At 38.8% G+C, this 17,830-nt stretch overlaps 1 protein-coding gene across 1 annotated transcript in view; it reads left to right on the top strand.

Annotated features, from left to right (window-relative positions):
• PLD5 (phospholipase D family member 5) overlaps positions 1-1,203 on the top strand; it is a 127,020-nt gene extending 125,817 nt beyond the window's left edge. The window contains exon 10 of the mRNA XM_063125639.1: positions 971-1,203. Within this exon, the coding sequence (XP_062981709.1) occupies positions 971-1,203 (233 nt within the window). The remainder of the gene's footprint in view (positions 1-970) is intronic.
• Positions 1,204-17,830: the final 16,627 nt, after the last annotated feature.

Below are 17,830 nucleotides of genomic sequence, written 5' to 3' on the forward strand. Positions count from 1 at the left end.
CGGCGTACAGATGATATTGGAGGCCATGAGATTGAATAAGCTTGCCCAAGGGCAACATGTATAAGGAAAACAACAACGGGCCAAGCACCGAGCCTTGCGGAACCCCTACTGAAAGGGGAAAGGAGGAAGACGAGCTGCCATTAGTCAACACGCTGAAAGAGCGACCCGCTAGATAGGAGGCAAACCAGTTATAGACAGAGCCACAAAATCCAAGGTCATGAAGGGAATCTAAGAGAAGATCATGATCCACCGTGTCAAAGGCTGCAGTTAGATCAAGGAGAATAAGAACGGAATAATGGCCTTTAGACTTGGCAGTAAGGAGATCATTGGTGATCTTAGTAAGGGCTGTTTCGGTGGAATGCAGAGGACGGAATCCAGATTGAAATGGATCCAAAGCAGAGTTACTAGAAAGAAAGTCAAGACAGCGAGAGTAGACCGCACGCTCCAGGATCTTTGAAACAAACGGCAACAAAGAGACAGGTCGGTAGTTAGACAGAGATAGCCTATCAAGAGTAGGTTTCTTGAGAATGGGAGAGACTGTAGCATGTTTAAAAGCAGAAGGAAATGAACCAGAGGACAGAGAAAGATTAATAATATGTAGCAAGGAAGGGAGGATAGCAGGAATAAGATTAATAAAGACGCGAGAAGGAATCGGATCACGAGAACAAGTGGAAGGCTTCGAAGAGCGCAGTATTGTAGACAGTTCATCCGCAGAGACCGAAGGAAACGCAGAGAAATTTGCAGGAGGAGCTGACAGATGAGGAACAGGAACTGGAAGAGGAGCAGAGCTGGCCAGATCAGAGCGGATAGTTTGGATTTTAGCATTGAAAAAAGAGGCAAAGTTATTAGCAGACAGAGAGGCAGGGACTACTTTTAGTGTAGTCAAATACAGATTATGACGAAGGGTTGTTCTCAAGAAGAGTTACTTTCAATGTTAATATATTATTTTATGTGCTTTCTTTTATTATAGGTAATTTTGACTGGGTTGGGACCTATTTTAATCAAAATGCTGGCGCTGGTCTTGTCATCAACCAAGCAGGCACAGGGAACAAAACAAGCATAATCAAGCAACTTAAAGCTGTGTTTGAAAGGGATTGGTACTCACATTATGCTAAAAGTTCAACAACAAAAATTCTGAACTGTTCAAGCTTCAAACACAACAAAGCAGCAACCAATAAGACTTCCATAAGCAATGTAAACTGAAGCCTGTCTTACTGTTCAGTACTAATGGAAAAATAGTATGGGACTGATGCTGAACTTCCCTTTCATATTTACAGACAATAGACTTTTTAAAAAAGCAAAATAAATTTATAGAAAAAAGCACACTTATATAAAATGTTCTTTAAACTATATTCTCTATACTGTATTATTTACAAATGTTAGATTTGTTACTGCTGACACTGAATGTCATTTCTGCTTTATTGTTGGTTTAGAGGTATCACATTTAAATTTAAAAGCATGCTTTGACTCTTCAGTTTTAGGGCTATTCCTACCTCTCTTTTCTGATTAGTATAAATGAAACATTAAACAAGGCAAATTTGATTACTGAATAAAATTCTTAAATCGGTTTATAGCAAACTGCAGATTTTATCCAAACAAAAGTCACAGGTATAAGGAAGCTATTTATATATAAATAATTCCCAGTATACAATCATCTGAACATTTTTTCTTTAAGCATATAATTTTAATACATATGCCTGCATTTATCATATTGTGTCAAGTCTAAATGTGTCTAATCATCTATTATTATTTTCTTCTTCTGATCAAATCATGATTATTGAATCAAATTTAACTTTTATGCCAATAATACACTAATCCAATTAACTCTGATTTCTGAAATTGTATTATAAATATTTTGCTTTGTTACTTGTAAGAAAAAATTTAAAATATTTTTCTCATTTCTTTTTACACGGGTCAGCGATAGCTTGTAAGCAACTTTATTATCCTTCAAAGTAACTTATCTGCCAATTTGGGGGGAAATTGCCATTTGTTTTTAGTTAATTAAATGGGGCATAATTCACTACACTACAGGCACAGAGCCCATGCAAGGAAGCTCAGTTCCTCTCCCTTCTTCCCTCTCTCTCTCTCTCTTTCACACACACACACACACACACACACACAGAGAGAGAGAGAGAGAGAGAGCACAATAGAACATTAGGGTGAATGAGGTTTATGTGTGCCTCCCATATCCCCACTCATCCCTTCATTCTCTGCCCAATTCAAATGTCTTGTGTTCAGAGCGTGTAATTTGTAACACAAGGAGATAGAGGGCTTGATGGGGATATGGAAAGCATATACAGGTTTCCAATTCCCCTTAACATTCCTATATGCCTATGTGCACATATAGGTAGGTGGAAGAGCAAAACGGGGCTCTATTGTGCCCTATCAGAATCCCCCTGCATGTAGGCACAAATGGATTGTGCAAATGGATTGTGCCAATGATGATTTGATACACAACTTAAATGCTAAACTTTTCAAAGCTTTTATTGGGATATTGTCAATATTCATTTGCAAATAAAGATGATTTTGCATAGAGTCATTGAAGGAACACCAGATTATATTAGCAGAGAAGGGCTCTGGATTCATCCATAAAACAGTGACTCCACTGTAGTAAGATGTTCCACTGTTTAGGAAGTTCTCTTCTTACAATTCAGTTTACTTGGAAAGAAATCCCTTTGATTTCAGTTAAACTTTCTTCCAGCTAAGTGTTCTTAGGCTCACATTTTTAAACATGAAATTTGCTTAGTTTAATGACTTTTCTTACAATTTATGCAACAAGAATAAATTGAATTCTGTATTTCTCCTCAGACAACAACAGAATTATTTTCTAAAATCTAGTGCTATTGAAGGTACCATCAGTAAATATTGTCACAATCTGACCAATAGAACTTTTGTTTCTGATTTTAAGACTATGGTTTAATTTCATGGGCGGGGCTAGGGACTTGATGAAGTATAAGCAAAACAAAACCTGCAAGCAATAAACAGTAAAAAATACTTATCCAGACTGAAATTATTCACATTGCAGATGCTGGCCTATGATATTCATTTTAAAATAATTTCTCAGTGGAATCTCACTTCAAGAATAGGTCCAAAAGCAACCTATTTTATTTGTTTGTTTAGAGCGGAGGTGCCAAACCTCCAGCCCACGGGCCTAAGACAGCTTGCATGGAACCCCAATCTGGCCCACGTAGCCTCTTGGGGTTCCTCCAGGGGGCAAAACTCCTACTATTCCCGATCTCAGATTAAAGACAGTGGTTATTCCCATCCTGGCAAACAGCATGGGGATGAGGTGTGGTGGGCCACTGTTCCCACGTGTAGGCTTCTGCTTAGCCCTTTATAGCATTTTATCCCATCCTTTGACAAGAAAAAGTCTCCCAGAGCAGTTTGCAAAGATAATAAACAAGACAGTGATCTATGTAACGGAACCATCAACTGTCAGAGTGTGAACAAGTCCAAGGGACACATAACTTCCTTTTTCCATAGTTCTGGGACAGTGCTACATGATTCTGCATTGATTACATCAACAGACATCCACTCAGGCTGATGTAACTGCTTGGAACAGTCGCAACAGCTCCTAAACATTGCAGGCAAACTGGGGGTAATCTACATGACAACGGAATCAGAAGCGCTTCCTGTTTATATCCAGATTTTCATTAAATCGATTTGTTCTGTCAGCAGCACACAAAGCAAGAAATGCAGAGTACACAGGACTAGAAACTTCAGGGTGCCACTCAGCAAATGGGAAAGGCTTATTTCCCGCTTCTGCCCAGGCTCCCCCTGAATTCCTGTGAATGGGAACTGCAGGCTAGATAATCACTGGGAAAGCAACTATTTCTCAGTTTTGGAGGCTTTATGAATGAAAAAAGCAGGCTAGATAATCTCCTTGGGAAAATGTACAACTGCACAGCTGTGGAGGCTAGGAATAGTGTTGTAACGCTTTAATGAATGAGAAATGGGGGCTGGATAATCTCCTTGGGCAGAGCTACAACTGTGCAGAGGTGGAGGGCAGGAATGGTGCTGTAGTGATTTTACAAATTGGAAAGGCAGGCTAGTTACTCTGACTGGCGACAGTAGTGCCAATGGGGGAGAAAGAGTGGATGGAGAGAGGGGGGAGGGGGCAGCCTCACCCCTTGACACTGCCAGGTTATAGCCAGGTCACACAGGCATGCCCAGGATTTAATGCGAAGGGATGGAGCACACTGCAGTGGAACCACCTAGGAAATGCTTTAAGTGAAAAATACAGACTAAAAGGCTTTTATAAAGGGGAGGTGCTGGTTGGCTGCAAATTGGCAACAATGTCATGTGTTGCAAAGGTCCTCAAACTGCTAGCTCTCTGAACTAAATTGCTAGCGTAGATTGGCCCTCAGTCTCAAGAATTTTGAGCAGGTGACAGGGAGAGTGAGTGCCACAAGGGGTTATGGGGAAACCCATTAATCTCATTTTAAATCTTTTGCAGGAAATTTAATTATTTTCCTGAAATTTAAATGAAATTGTAGATTTAAAAAGTTTTAAAGTTCTGACTTATATATTCTCTCACCATAGTTTCAAAGCTATCCTTTGGTTATCTTGAAATAGAGCTTTTAAAGTTCTCTTAAAAAAAAATAAAGTGAGAAAGAAAAACATTTGGAAATCAATATACAATTGCTTCTTAAGGGCCTTCAGTTGAAACAGGGAAAAAAATCATTTACTTCCTTTCATTTACTTTTTTTTTCTGTTGAGTCTGGAAAAAAAATAGTTCTGAGGGAAACCCCAATTGATGGACCAGCAGAATGTCACAAAACAAAGTGTTCCGGTAGCTTCACAGAATTGTTACTGCCAACTAAATAAAAAATCCATTATGACTAATAGTGCAATTCTATTCATGTATAGTCAGGAATAAACTCCATTACGTTCACTGGGGATTACTCCCATGTAAGTGTTTATAGAACTGCACTGTAATGTTTTTTCTGTAACTGATTTCCTTCTGATAACAATGGCCCAGTTTCATGTCACAAGAAACAAGAAACTGTGTTTGGGAAGAGATAAGCCACAATCCGCAGTTCAGATGTGATAATAAACAAATGATGGATGGAGAGTCCGTGGTTTGTTAATTGTTCCTGCTGGCAAGAGGAGCAGAGCAGTAGAGTTTGTGCACCAGCACACTTGCTCAAAATTAAGCCAGAATTCTCCAAAATATTTGGTTATGTGTTATCTGAACTAGACCATCTCAGCAATTATTTTAGTTTAGAGTGTTTAAATTGCAGCTGGTCTAAAACTAGATTTTTAAGCAATGTCTTCAGAATCTTTTTGAGTAAACAATGGCTATGATTATGAGCTTCTTATATAAAAGACTGCTGGACATAAAGCGGTTGTTTTTAAAGTAGGAAAAAACTATTTCTTTAATCATGGAGGCTAGGAATGCCTTTTTGTCTCTGATGTGATAATACCTCTGGAAAATATAAATAAGTACTTGCTACGTTTTTATTCCAACCTTCCTCTAAGGATGCCACACATCCATGCCCCCAACTATGACCATTTTACCCTAATAACATCTCTGTGAGAAAGGTTAGACTAAGAGATAGTGACAATGGAGGCTTTACAGTGTGGATAGCTCCTTTAGAGTTTTGTTTGGTTTTGACCGAAACTGGAGCGGATTCACCATCCCACTGAGATTAGAACCACCAGCCTCCACTGGATGGTGAGTAACCCAAGGTTATCCAATGACGTTTATGTCTGAGCTTTCCCTAGCCTGGAGCCCTTCAGACATTTTGGATAGTAACTCTCATCTTTTCTGACCACTGAGCATGCTGACTGGAACAGATGAGAGTTGAAATCTATAGGGCACAAGGTTGGGGCATGCTACACTGTACTACACTGGCTCCCAGAACAAACATGTAGTTATTGATTAACCTGTAAATAGTGTGCCTTTTTTTTTTTTTTTACTAAATCTACCAATTAACAACCTGAGCTCTCTCCTTGGAAGTGTGGTCTCTCCTGCAATGTACAGCTATGGCATTTCAAAGCATAAAATAGCATGAATCTTTGACTTAATGTAGCATTGGCTGTTGAAAAAAAAATATTGCATACCTGTTGGAAACTGAACCATCAGTTATAGTTAATATCCCTATGTTTTTAGAAAGAAGAAAGTAAGCAGAAACACATTTGATCAAATATAATTAAATATATTTGACTTTTCAACGTAATGATGAGCAATTCCATTGTATTGGTTACTTAATTTTGTTCTTTCTGTTATATCAAGAGGATTATTTAGACACACCTACTGAAGAGTAAGCTCCATTGAATGCAGTGGGACTTAATTCTGAATAAACAGACATAGGTTGCAGTTGTTTTATATGATTCATGGTAGGGAAATTGAGTGTGGCAACTTTAAACATTTCCTAAAAATCGGGATGATCCGATTTGCTTCAAAATTGGCATGACTAAGGATCTATTTAGAACCTATCATGGTGCCCAGTTACATGTCTGTATCTTGAAAAATGACGGAGATGAATGCAGTTTTGTAAATCGAGAAACGGTTGAGGGTTAAATCGTTAAAAAATCGCTAAAAATCAGGATATGATCTGATTTCCTTCAAAGTGGCCATGCCTAAGGTCCTATGTGGAAGCTATCATGGTGCCTAGTTACATATGTGTATCTTGAAAAATGACGGAGATAAATGCAGTTTTGTAAATGGGGTGGAAGCTTTAAAAATTCCCTAAAAACCAGGGGATGATTTGATTTACTTCAAAATTGGCATGAATAAGGATCTATTTAGAAGCTATCATGGTGCCTAGTTCCATGTCTGTACCTTGAAACATAAAAAAGTTATAGGCGTTTTTCTTTTCCAATGCAAGTCAATGGGGGAAAAACTGAGGTTGGACCCAAAATTGCGTCTGGAGCTCCGGATTGGCCCAAACCGATTCAAACTGATCTGGACCTCCCCTGACCCAATTTGGATCCAAATTTAGGGGGTCCGGATCAGCCTGATCTGCTCCAGATTCGGGGAACCAGAACAGCACAGCCCTACTACAGTTTCCACCTCTCAGTCCATAAGTGGGAGAACATTCCAGAGGGTGGCTGCCACTCCCAGGAAGGACCATTTTTGTGCCATTACTGTACAACACATTGTTGATCTTGGGACAACCAACAAGGCCTCCTTGGAAGATTTCGAGTCAATTTGTTGTGTATAGGTGGAGACAGTTTGTTCAATATCCTGTCCTGAGTTGTTTAGGGTGTTGAATCTCAGGAACAAAACCTTGAACATGGCTCAAAATCTAATAGGCAGGTTAGGGATGTTGGAGGAATCTGGGTTGGGGCTCGAGCTCAGCGAATTATCGCCAGCTTGGTCCGCTGGACACTTCTCCGTGGACTGCCATGCTTGCCTGACTTGGTGCCTGCTGTGTCAGACAAGCTCAGGGATTCCCACTTACCAGTGAGCTGCCAAGCTGTGAAAAACCACAAGTATTCACCTGCCACAGTAATACCTGCAATGCCAACAGAGCACAATGAGTTGTGACACAAGACAAGCACAGCTGTCTGTACATTTTAACCTTTTTTTTAAAAAAAGTATTTATTTAGTACATTTCTAACCCACCCAATAACTAACGTTCTCTGGGTGGATTACAATCTGTTAAAAAAACTAAAATGCCATTTTTAAACACAGTTAAAACCCTAGTGCAGGAAATTTTAATACCATGCCAATGATCTATTATGGATTAGAGTTAGGGAGTTTTTGTTGTTGTTTTTGCACAGTCTGAACAGCATTCTGTTGTAAGAGATAGAGCATATTCTGTGATGTCTCTGCCTCTCACTCAAATTTCCCTTTTCAGATGTTGGAGCCATATATAGATTCCAAATGTGTACCTATTGCTGTGTTCAGCAGCTTTGCTAATTAACTTATTTTAGTGTCCATAATATTATGCACTTTGATCTTCTGATATACCTCTGTGCATGAAAAAGGCTCTAATTTTATGAATTATCATGGGAATCAATTGCAATTTTCATCATTATATAATATAAGCATTTGATTTCTCCTCTTCCTACTACCATTACTCCAGATTGCCCCATCATTTATAAATTGGACATTGTGAGTTTTTTCTTTTTAAAAAACCACAGCAGCAGCAGAAACTATTCTTCTTTAGAATGATGGCCAATTCATTCTAGCCCAGATAATGGCTTTTAAAGTAGAATTTGGTTTCAGAGGCACTGTTGTAGCGTTTATTTTGCTATAAGGTAGCCTTCTCCAACCTAATGTTATCCAGATGTTGTAAACTACATCTCCCAAAATGACTGACCATTAGGCATGCTGGCTGTGCATGATGGGAGTTGTAGTCCAAAACCTCTGGAGGGCACTAGATTGTGAAAAGCTGCTTTTAGGTACCAGATTATTATAGAACTTCATGTTGTAAATTGACATGGTATCTTCAGAGTATTCTGTTGTTGCCCCAAAGTAAGACCATCCAAAGAAATATATAGTGAATATATAAATGTTCTTTGGATTTAGAATAAAAAATTACATTAGTTTTGGCAGTCAGGATATAGTAAGGAACTATACATGTCCATATATAAGAGATTGCATTAAAAACAACTCAAATTTATGATGTAGTTTTGGCTGAGAGGCAATTGTGAGCATCTATAGGACCAAAGCTAGGATTTGTTTTGTTTATTATATTTCTCAGACACACATTTTAGGGCCATTCCAGTAAATTAAAATGTAAGGACATTTCAATCAACACCATATTTTAAGCTGAATAACACCACTTTGATACCTCCTTGGCTAATTATATGGCTGATTACATAGTACTGGACCTATGAAATGCATTCCTTAATCTGAAATTTATGTGACGATAATTATCCACCTTAAATTTTAAAGGGCACACGTTAATTGAATATTCCATCTGAACTAAGAATGTAAGAACTTTCTATTTCATCCTTCTCCCCTTCTCATCTTCAGCAAACCTTACTGTGGATATCATATTTTTATAAATGCCACTTTTCTGAATTTTCTAACAATATTTAATAAGAAGTTTCTAATTCTTGATATTTCATGATCACATGACCTCTACGTTCCTTTAAAGCCTAGACCATGTTTTTTTTTTTAATTGAGAGTTTAAAAATGGGTTTTTCCCTAGTTGCATTGTCTCTTCTTTTAATATTGTCTTTCCTTATCAATTCTGCTCCTTCAAACAAAAAACATACGAACTCACACATGGGCAGAAATACAAAAAATGCAATGTCTGTGGACTATCCAGATCTATCTAGAATTACTTTGTTTTGTTGCTGTTATGGCTACCATAAAATATTTGCCTAATCTATATGCTACCTCAGTGCATAAAGAATGCTTACTCATTTTATTTTATTTATTTTATTTTCTCATTTTTAAGGCGCAAGAAGATTTATATCATTCTTGCAGTCTCAGCATAAGAATCCATAAGGGATCCCACGTGGAGCTGAATTTTCTAAAGACATGCAATGAGTGATGCATTTTGATACCATCATGCTTTTGATGGGCTGTAAATCTTTGGTTACTAAACTAGGAAAGTTTTCCTCTAGTACAGATTTGAATTTTGTAACCCAACAGAGTTAGGAAACGTAATAAATGAATCACAGCACCCCTTTTAGATAAATGTAATGCTGCTTTTGTTTGTTGGAATCACTATCTTAAAATCGCAGGAATTGTCCATAGAGTTTATGAGGGGCAGTAATGTTTTGTACAGAAACATATAATCTATGTATTTCTTTATCTATTCTTCTGATGTCAAAGAGCAGAGCTGTCTAAACAGATGCCAAACTCTGTTTGAAAACTGCATGGCTAGTGTATGCAGTAATTAGATGTGAACAGCTACACTGGTCTTCCCTAAGACTTAGTTTGGACATAAGTAGAATTAGAGTTCAGGGATAGTAAGCAGGAGCATAACTGGTTTCCTTTCAGGATGGTCTGGCAACAGTAAGAACACAGAAACACCTAGAGAGGGTGATAATTCATGAGAAAGGGGAAGAGACATTAGAATTATGCATGATTCTGCAATTTAGTCTCTGACTCTAAATTCTGCTTCCTTTTGTCTAAACTAGACTTAAGAAAAACACAGTAAATGTGCTTAAATATTTTTATTTGTTTGAGGCAAGTCTTGCAAAGTTTCCAAGCAGGATTTCCTTGCATTGCTTAGGCCTGATATACAGATTTGTTTTCTAGTGCTCATGAGAACTGAATTTACCAGTGCAAGGGATTTGTTGCAAAGTATTTTACTTAATTCATACTTGAGCAATCAGTGTGTGGTGATCTCCAAAAATTAAACACAGGGCAATTGCTGCATGCCTATATAACTCATTAGTTTTATTATGATATAACTTTAATGAATGCCTATGCATTATAAATGCTTTAATACCAGAATATTGAATGTTTTATATTTCCTTTTTTGTAATTATGCTATATTTATTGCATGATTCCATCACTGTTCTCTTGTCCACATAAAGTTCAAAAAAGGAACATGTGGTATTAATAACATACTATTTACAGTTGTTAACTTCAATCCATTTCAAGACATGTTTGCACCAAGACATTAAAAAAAACACGGCCGGAAATGTGCTTCCTACAAACAGTGGGCTTGGTTCACAGCAATACATGAGTCAGTGATCCATGTGTTTGTAACATCAGTGATTTTGTATAAATGGGACTAGAGGCCTTATCAGATCCTGGAGACACTTGCATAATTCAGTAGGGCTGTACAAGAATTTCTGTTTGCAGAAGGGAAATCTGCAAGAATGTGGGATCTGTTGAATAACGCCAAATACAGTATAGTCCTGCATGTCAGCTATGCTGGTGCAATATCAGTTGTCTGATCTAGGAGGCAGATAGTATAAGCCACAGGTAGCCAACCCTGTGCTTTCCCAGGGTTTTGGACTACAACTCTCATAATCCTTGACCATTGATTATGCTGGCTGGAACGGATAGGTGTTGCACTCCAAAACGTCTGGAGGGCACCAGTTCATCTACCCCTGGTATAAGCCATACCCTTTTTGTTGCCATAGGCATTGCCCCATGCAATGCCTACTTTTCCTGACGTAAGTGTACATAATAGTGTGAGGAGCATATGGAGTACAAATACAGGCTGTAGCTCAGTGGCAGAGCACATGCCTTGCAGGCAGAAGGTTCCGGGTTCTCAGTCCCCAGCATCTCCAGGTAGGAGAGCAGCTGCTCGTCAGTGTGTACAATACCGGGCTTAGGTGGACCAACTGTCTGACTCAGCACAGGGCAAGTTCCTAAGTTGCACTATTAAAATTATTGTAGTTCATTATTTTGCAAAAGATGCATTTTATTTGGCATAATACACTTGAAGATGTGAGGCATTTAATTATTCTTTCAGATCCAAATAGATGCTGAGGTTCATATTCAGTGATATTTTAGACCCTTTCCACCAACTTTCAATACGAGACTCCCATTCCATATCACAGGGAAGTTTCAAAAGCAATTTAACATGCAACATGTGGGCTGCTTTTTGAAATTAAGAAGGTGTGTGTTTAAAGCCCCCTTGGTCTCAGAACTGGTGTTACGCTTCTTTGGAACCTGGCCACACTTCCTTTTCTTTCATATATTTACCCTGATAGAATTCAAAAGATCTGTATGCACAAACAGGTTTCTCTTCAGTGATGTTCTTTATCATCAGGGGGAAACATGCAGAAGTCAGACACACATACAAGGCTCTTCCGCTGTGCCAGTCAGACAGAGGGGAGGCAGAAATAGGCTATGGGCCTCATCTGTTTTCTGTTTCCCACTCCTGTGTGTCTAAAAGGTAAACACCACTGTCAGAGTAAAAGACATGAAGTCCCATTCTGCACTCCTGATGCCTTGAATCAGGGCCAGTGGATGCAATCATGATTCCACTGAAGTCATATTGGCGGTGACTGGTTGTGAACTGGGCCTGTTGTTTACAGTGTTACTAAATGTAACCAAAGATCAATATACTTGACCACTTGTTTGAACAAAAATGGGAATACCAAAGGGATGGATTGATATAGAAATGTCTTTTTACTGTATTGTAGCTTTCATATCTGAAAAATCAGTCTGTCAGACTAAGATGGCCAGAAAATTGGTGTTAAATTTGGAAAGAGGATTGGTAATATATTTATACTGCTGCAAACTAAATGACCAATGAGATAACACTAAATCAAAAAATATTCTGTATTGTATTGATGTAAAGCTATGTAAATATTTATTTTAATGCTTGCATTTGCAATATTATTTTAATATTGCATTTTAATGCTTGACTTTTTCCCCGTGGCTTTGATATCCAAGAATTCCTGATATTACACAGAATGTATTTCATACAGCATTTGGCTTGGTCCTCTGTTTTGTTATGTTCGTTTGTTTTTGGTTTTTTCCAAATGCAAGTTTTCATGCCAAGCAGAATAATTTTGTTATTACTTCACAGAAATAAAAGAAACATCTTTCAGTAGATTATGATGCCTTTTCATTTCAGCGCAAAATTCTTGCTGTCTTACAGCTAATCCCCTGACATGGGCAGGATCTACACTACTGCTTTCAACAGTTTCTAACAATGGTGACAACTGCTGGAGCCCAGGACACACTCCCTGTAAAGTTTTCAGAACGTTTTCAAAGTGACATATCCTGCTTGGTGTAGATCTGCTGCGTTAACGTTGTAGTGATAGTCTTAGTGTGGATATAAAGGGATAGTTCAGTCTGTGTTGCAACAAAATTGAGAATGGATGGATGAAAATCTCACCAACTGGCATTGCAGTTATCATCATACTGATTAAAAAGGTATATACATTCCCTTAGGCCAGTGCTCAAATTGCATGGTGGAGGTGCAATGCAAGCCCCTCCTCTGGGCAGATAACATCTAGCGCAATTTGTGATTCTGCCCCCACCAAAATTACACGATCTGGGCTTCCATAAAATTGGATGTATTGAATGGAATACTTAACCTACAGAGGTCGCTACCACAAGATGTAGTGATGGCCACCAATTTGGACAAAATCATGGAGGATAAGGCTATCAATGGCTACTACTCCTGATGGCTCTTGACTACCTCCAGTGTTAGAGCCAGTATACCTATGTGCACCAGTTGCTAGGAAAACAACCAGGAGGGTGCCATTGCACTCATATGTTACTTACGGGTTTCCCACAGGCAGCTGGTTGGCCATGGTGTGAACAAAATGCTGGGCTCAATAGACCTCGGTATGATCCAGCATGGCTGGCTCTTCTTATGCTCTTATGTTTCAGTTAAGTGCCTAGTTCACTCTTGATATCTGCATGGTAGAGGAATGGTACCATCCACCAGACGAAATGGATCAGGCCAAGAGTCCATCTAGTCCATCATTTTGTTCACATAGTGGCCAACCAGCTGTGAACTGGAAACCCACAAGCAGGACACAAGTGAAATAGCAGCCTCTCACCTATGTTCCCCAGCAACTGGTGTACATAGGCTTACTGCCTCTGCTACTGGATCATAGTTGTCAAGTTGTAAAATGTATTATTTGGTTGTCCACATTGACAATGAGTTGGATCCCAGATCCAATGCCAGCAGTATAAGGCTTGTGGTAGCTGATAACTTAACGCCACATGGTAAATTTGTATACAGTGTTCTTTCGTTTCACTTATAAATATGGTGTCATTTTAAGGCCTTTGTTAGAAAAACTGGAAGGGAACAAAAACAACAACAACAACACAAGACAAAATCTCTTCAGAACCAAGTGCTTACATCTGAACATACATCGTCCAAAATTATTCCTTTCATTAGCCTTACTTCCAAGTCATAAGACTGAATGGTTTGATAGCTAAGACCTTCCTGTTCTTACTCTCAAAATTAGTAATAATAAATATATGACAACAGGTTAACAGTGCAATCCTCTGCGTGTTTACTCAGAAGTATGTCCCATTGAATTGATGTGTGGCGTGAGCCCTATTTATGAGATTTTACAGTTAATATATGTTTACTAATGCTGCAAGGAATAGAAGTGCATTAAATTGTCTTTAAATAAAATCCCAATGAAAATGCTTAGAAGAAACTAGAAACTGCTATGGGCTGCTACTTTGGCTTTCTCACTACTCTTCTAAAGAACCTCCCACAGGCTTAAAGGAATCAGAGGTGCTGTTTTTGCTTGCCTGACGGAGGTTTTCACTTGTATGTCTGTGATGTTATTTTTGTGCCCCAAAAGAGCTATGTTCCAGCCTGTCTATGATCCACAGTTCCTCCTGTAACTAACTTTCTTTCTTTCTTTCTTTCTTTCTTTTATTTCTTTTTATAATTTGTGGTTCTGGTTACATAGGTGAAGTATTACATCAGATATGTACATTCAGTGTCAATACAAATACATGTTCCCGCCTGGGTTAATATTATTTAACATTTACTAATTTAGGGTACCCTGGAAACTAGACTCTCTACTCATCCACCTATGCTCTCCATAGCTCTGCATATACCAATGGATATACTTCTTCTTTGTTCACAGAGTCAATAAATTTCTTCCATACCCCCTCAAATTTGTCTTCACTTATTTGTCCTTGCGCTTTCCTCAGTTTGGGGGTCAGTTTTTCTAAAAGGGCAATCTGCCTTTGGTACCAATTATCAATATGGAGTCCTTTGCCATCTTTCAAATGCTTGGCTATCAACCACCTAGCCGGCAATAGTAAATGGCTTATTAATTCCTTATTTAACAGCTTGCTATCCAATCCCATGTATAAATTTAACAGAGCTAGGTGAGAGGATGGCTGAACCCAATGTCCAGTTATTGAACTAATCTCCTGGAACGCTTTCTTCTAATAACTACTTGCCTTAGGGCATGACCACCGCATATGTATATACATCCCTACTCCGGTACATCCCCTCCAACATTCTGGGGATGTGCCTTTCATTGATATTCTTCTAGGCGTCAAATACAATCTGTGGGTCAGTTTTAACATTAATTCCTTAGTTTTACTTGATATTGTTTTAAATGGACATCTGTCCCACAAAGTATTCTAGTCTTCTTCCTCAATTCAGATTCCCAGGGCCGTTTCCCAAACCATCCTAAGTGAGTCATTTATATCGGCTTCCTGAGCCGTTATCCACTTATTTAAATTGGAGGCCAATTCATATCCCACAACCTTTCATTCAAACTCCATTAAGTTCCTGGTAGCCACTGATTGTATTTCTGTCTGAGAGAGAAAGGCATGTGCTTGTGCGATTTTTATCCTCTGTCCCCTCTCCTGATCTAATTTTTATGCCAATTGTTCCTGCTTAATCAATTGCCCATTTTTAAGGAAATCCATAAGGTGGTAGAATCCTTCGGATTGTCACCTAACCAATTTCCTTTGTTGTTAATCTACCTTCAAACGCTGGGTGATGAACCATTGGAAATAATGGTGAAAGCCCTGGTAATAATGTTTCCATCCTAGCTTTCCAAACGTTCAATGTAGTTAATGTCAATGGGTTCTATGCTTGCTCAGTTCCTCTAAACCTGTTTCAAATATGGCCAAATGCTGATAGGAACTCCCTCCCACCTTGTTCCTTCTATCTTCACCCACTGTTTAGAAGTATCTTCTTACATCAGAGGGATTATATGCTCCTGTAACTTTCTACAGATGGAAGGCTCCCATACAGTCTGATAAAGAAGTTGTACCCTTCCTGGATAAACCTTTGTCTTGTTCTCTTCTGATCTGAGCTTCCCAAATCCAAATGTACTAACCTCAAATCGCTGCTTACACAGTTAACTAAAAAATGTTGAGTCAGCCTAGTAAACTATCTTCCAGACTGTATCCAATTTTTCCACATCTTGTTTCACCAAAACATTCTCACCAGAGTAAGTTTACTTAAAAGTGTCAAGAATGTGGGGGATTATTCCCATGCCAACAGTCTTGCATCTGATTTTACATGAGCAGTAAATCCGAGAGGGTCATGTAGTTCCTTTCCTTGGATCACTTGGTATGAATCCTCTAATGAATCTATTTCTTTAACTCACAAGCAAATCAATAAGTAATTTCACCAAATGCCCAACTTGCACTTTAATCCCATTTACTGTGCCACCATAAAACTTGGCAAAAATGGCCCTAATAATAAATACGAGTTGAGTTGCCATTTGGAGCTCTGGTTTAGTATTTGCTGAACTCTTCACAGAACCTCTAAAGCAGCCTCTCCCAACTTGGTGACCTCCATCCAGATGTTTTGGACTTCAGCTCCCATCAGTCCTAGTCAGCATGGCCAATGGTCAGGAATGCTTGGAGTTGTAACCCAAAACAAATGGAGCAGCTTCAAGAAGCCTGCTCTAAAGCCACATTCTGATGCTCAAACTACACAGTGAGCAAAGTTTAATTTTCTTTCTTTTTTAACCCAAATTATTTGAGCAGTATGCAAGTCTGAACAGAGGGAGAACAGACACTCCTCAACCCTTTCCATTTTATGTAAACCACCCTTGGGATTTTTCTTGAAGGGCAGCACAAGCATTACTACAATAAACTAGATAATATTTTACATATGATCTTTGTTTCTGTTTAAAATCATCTTCCTGAAGCTTCTTTTTCTCTTCCAGGAGTAAAGATAAGCTAAAAATTACCAGGGGCAGGGAGGCACTCTCTCTTCACCTACCTTCTTCACTCAGTCATAGCTTAAGCTGCTTTTGGTTAAGAAAATTTGGAGGAAAGAATCAAGGAACTCTGCATAATGTATTGTTTTTAAGCCTTTGTAACGCAATTTGACTATCAATTGACTCTTGATCATAATACTGCTAACTTTGTCACATGTCCCAGGCAACCGAAGGGACAAGAACAAAGCCCCTGGTAGTCTGATGGACTCACTTCAGAAAATGCTACCTGATATTATAAACACATCTGGTGCTAAGTGGTTTCAATCAGAGGTTTCCAAACTGTGGTCCATAAACTTCATTCAGGTTATCCACAGAAAGGCAAGCTTACAGTCATGACAAAATGCAAGCTATGTACAGTCACAAGAGCCAGTGCAGTGTAGTGGTTAGAGGGTTGGACTGGTGTCAGACAATCCACTTAATCATGGAAGCTCACTGGGTGACTTTGGGCCAGCCACAGGTTCCCAGCCCAACCACTTCACAGTGTTGTTGTGAGGATAAAATGGGGAGAAGAAGGATTATGTACACTGCCTTGGGTTTTTTGGAGGAAAAAAGCCTGTCTATAAATGCAATTAATAATAATAATAATAATAATAATAATAATAATAATAATAATAATAGTAAGTTATGTATATGCTTTGATCTGTAGATCAAAAAAGGTTTTAAATAGTCTGTCAAGGCCCTAAGCAATTTTCAAGTGTTTGTGGGGAGGGAGTTTGAGACCCAACAGTTTAAAATAGGGAGGTAAATTAAATTCGGCCAAAGTCTGAGCTGAATTGGGCCATTATGGGCTATTTCTAATTAGGGCTGTGCACGGACCCCTGATCCACTCTGGATCCCGATCTGCACCTTTTGGATCAGGTCCGCTCTGCTTCAGGTTGATGTGCCTCCGCTCCGCTGCGGATCTGGATCCGGAGCGCTGTTTTCCCCCATAGACTTGCATTGCAAATGTAAAATGCCTTTAACTTTTTTAGTTTTCAAGTTAGAAGCATGAAAATGGGCACCATGATAGCTTCTAAATAGATCCTTAGTCATGGCCACTTTGAAGGAAATGGGATCATCCCCTGATTTTGAGGGAATTTTTAAAAGATCCCCCCCATTTACAGAAATGCAGTTATCTCCATCGTTTTTCAAGATACACACATGTAACTGGACACCATGATATCGTCCACATAGGACCTTAGGCATGGCCACTTTGAAGAAAATCAGATCATGCCCTGATTTGGGAGAAAAAAATTAAAATATTTCCAACTAACTCCTCCAAACACAGCTCCAGAAA

The sequence above is a fragment of the Elgaria multicarinata genome, chromosome 4 (assembly GCF_023053635.1).
Source record: "Elgaria multicarinata webbii isolate HBS135686 ecotype San Diego chromosome 4, rElgMul1.1.pri, whole genome shotgun sequence".
Lineage (NCBI taxonomy): Eukaryota > Metazoa > Chordata > Lepidosauria > Squamata > Anguidae > Elgaria > Elgaria multicarinata.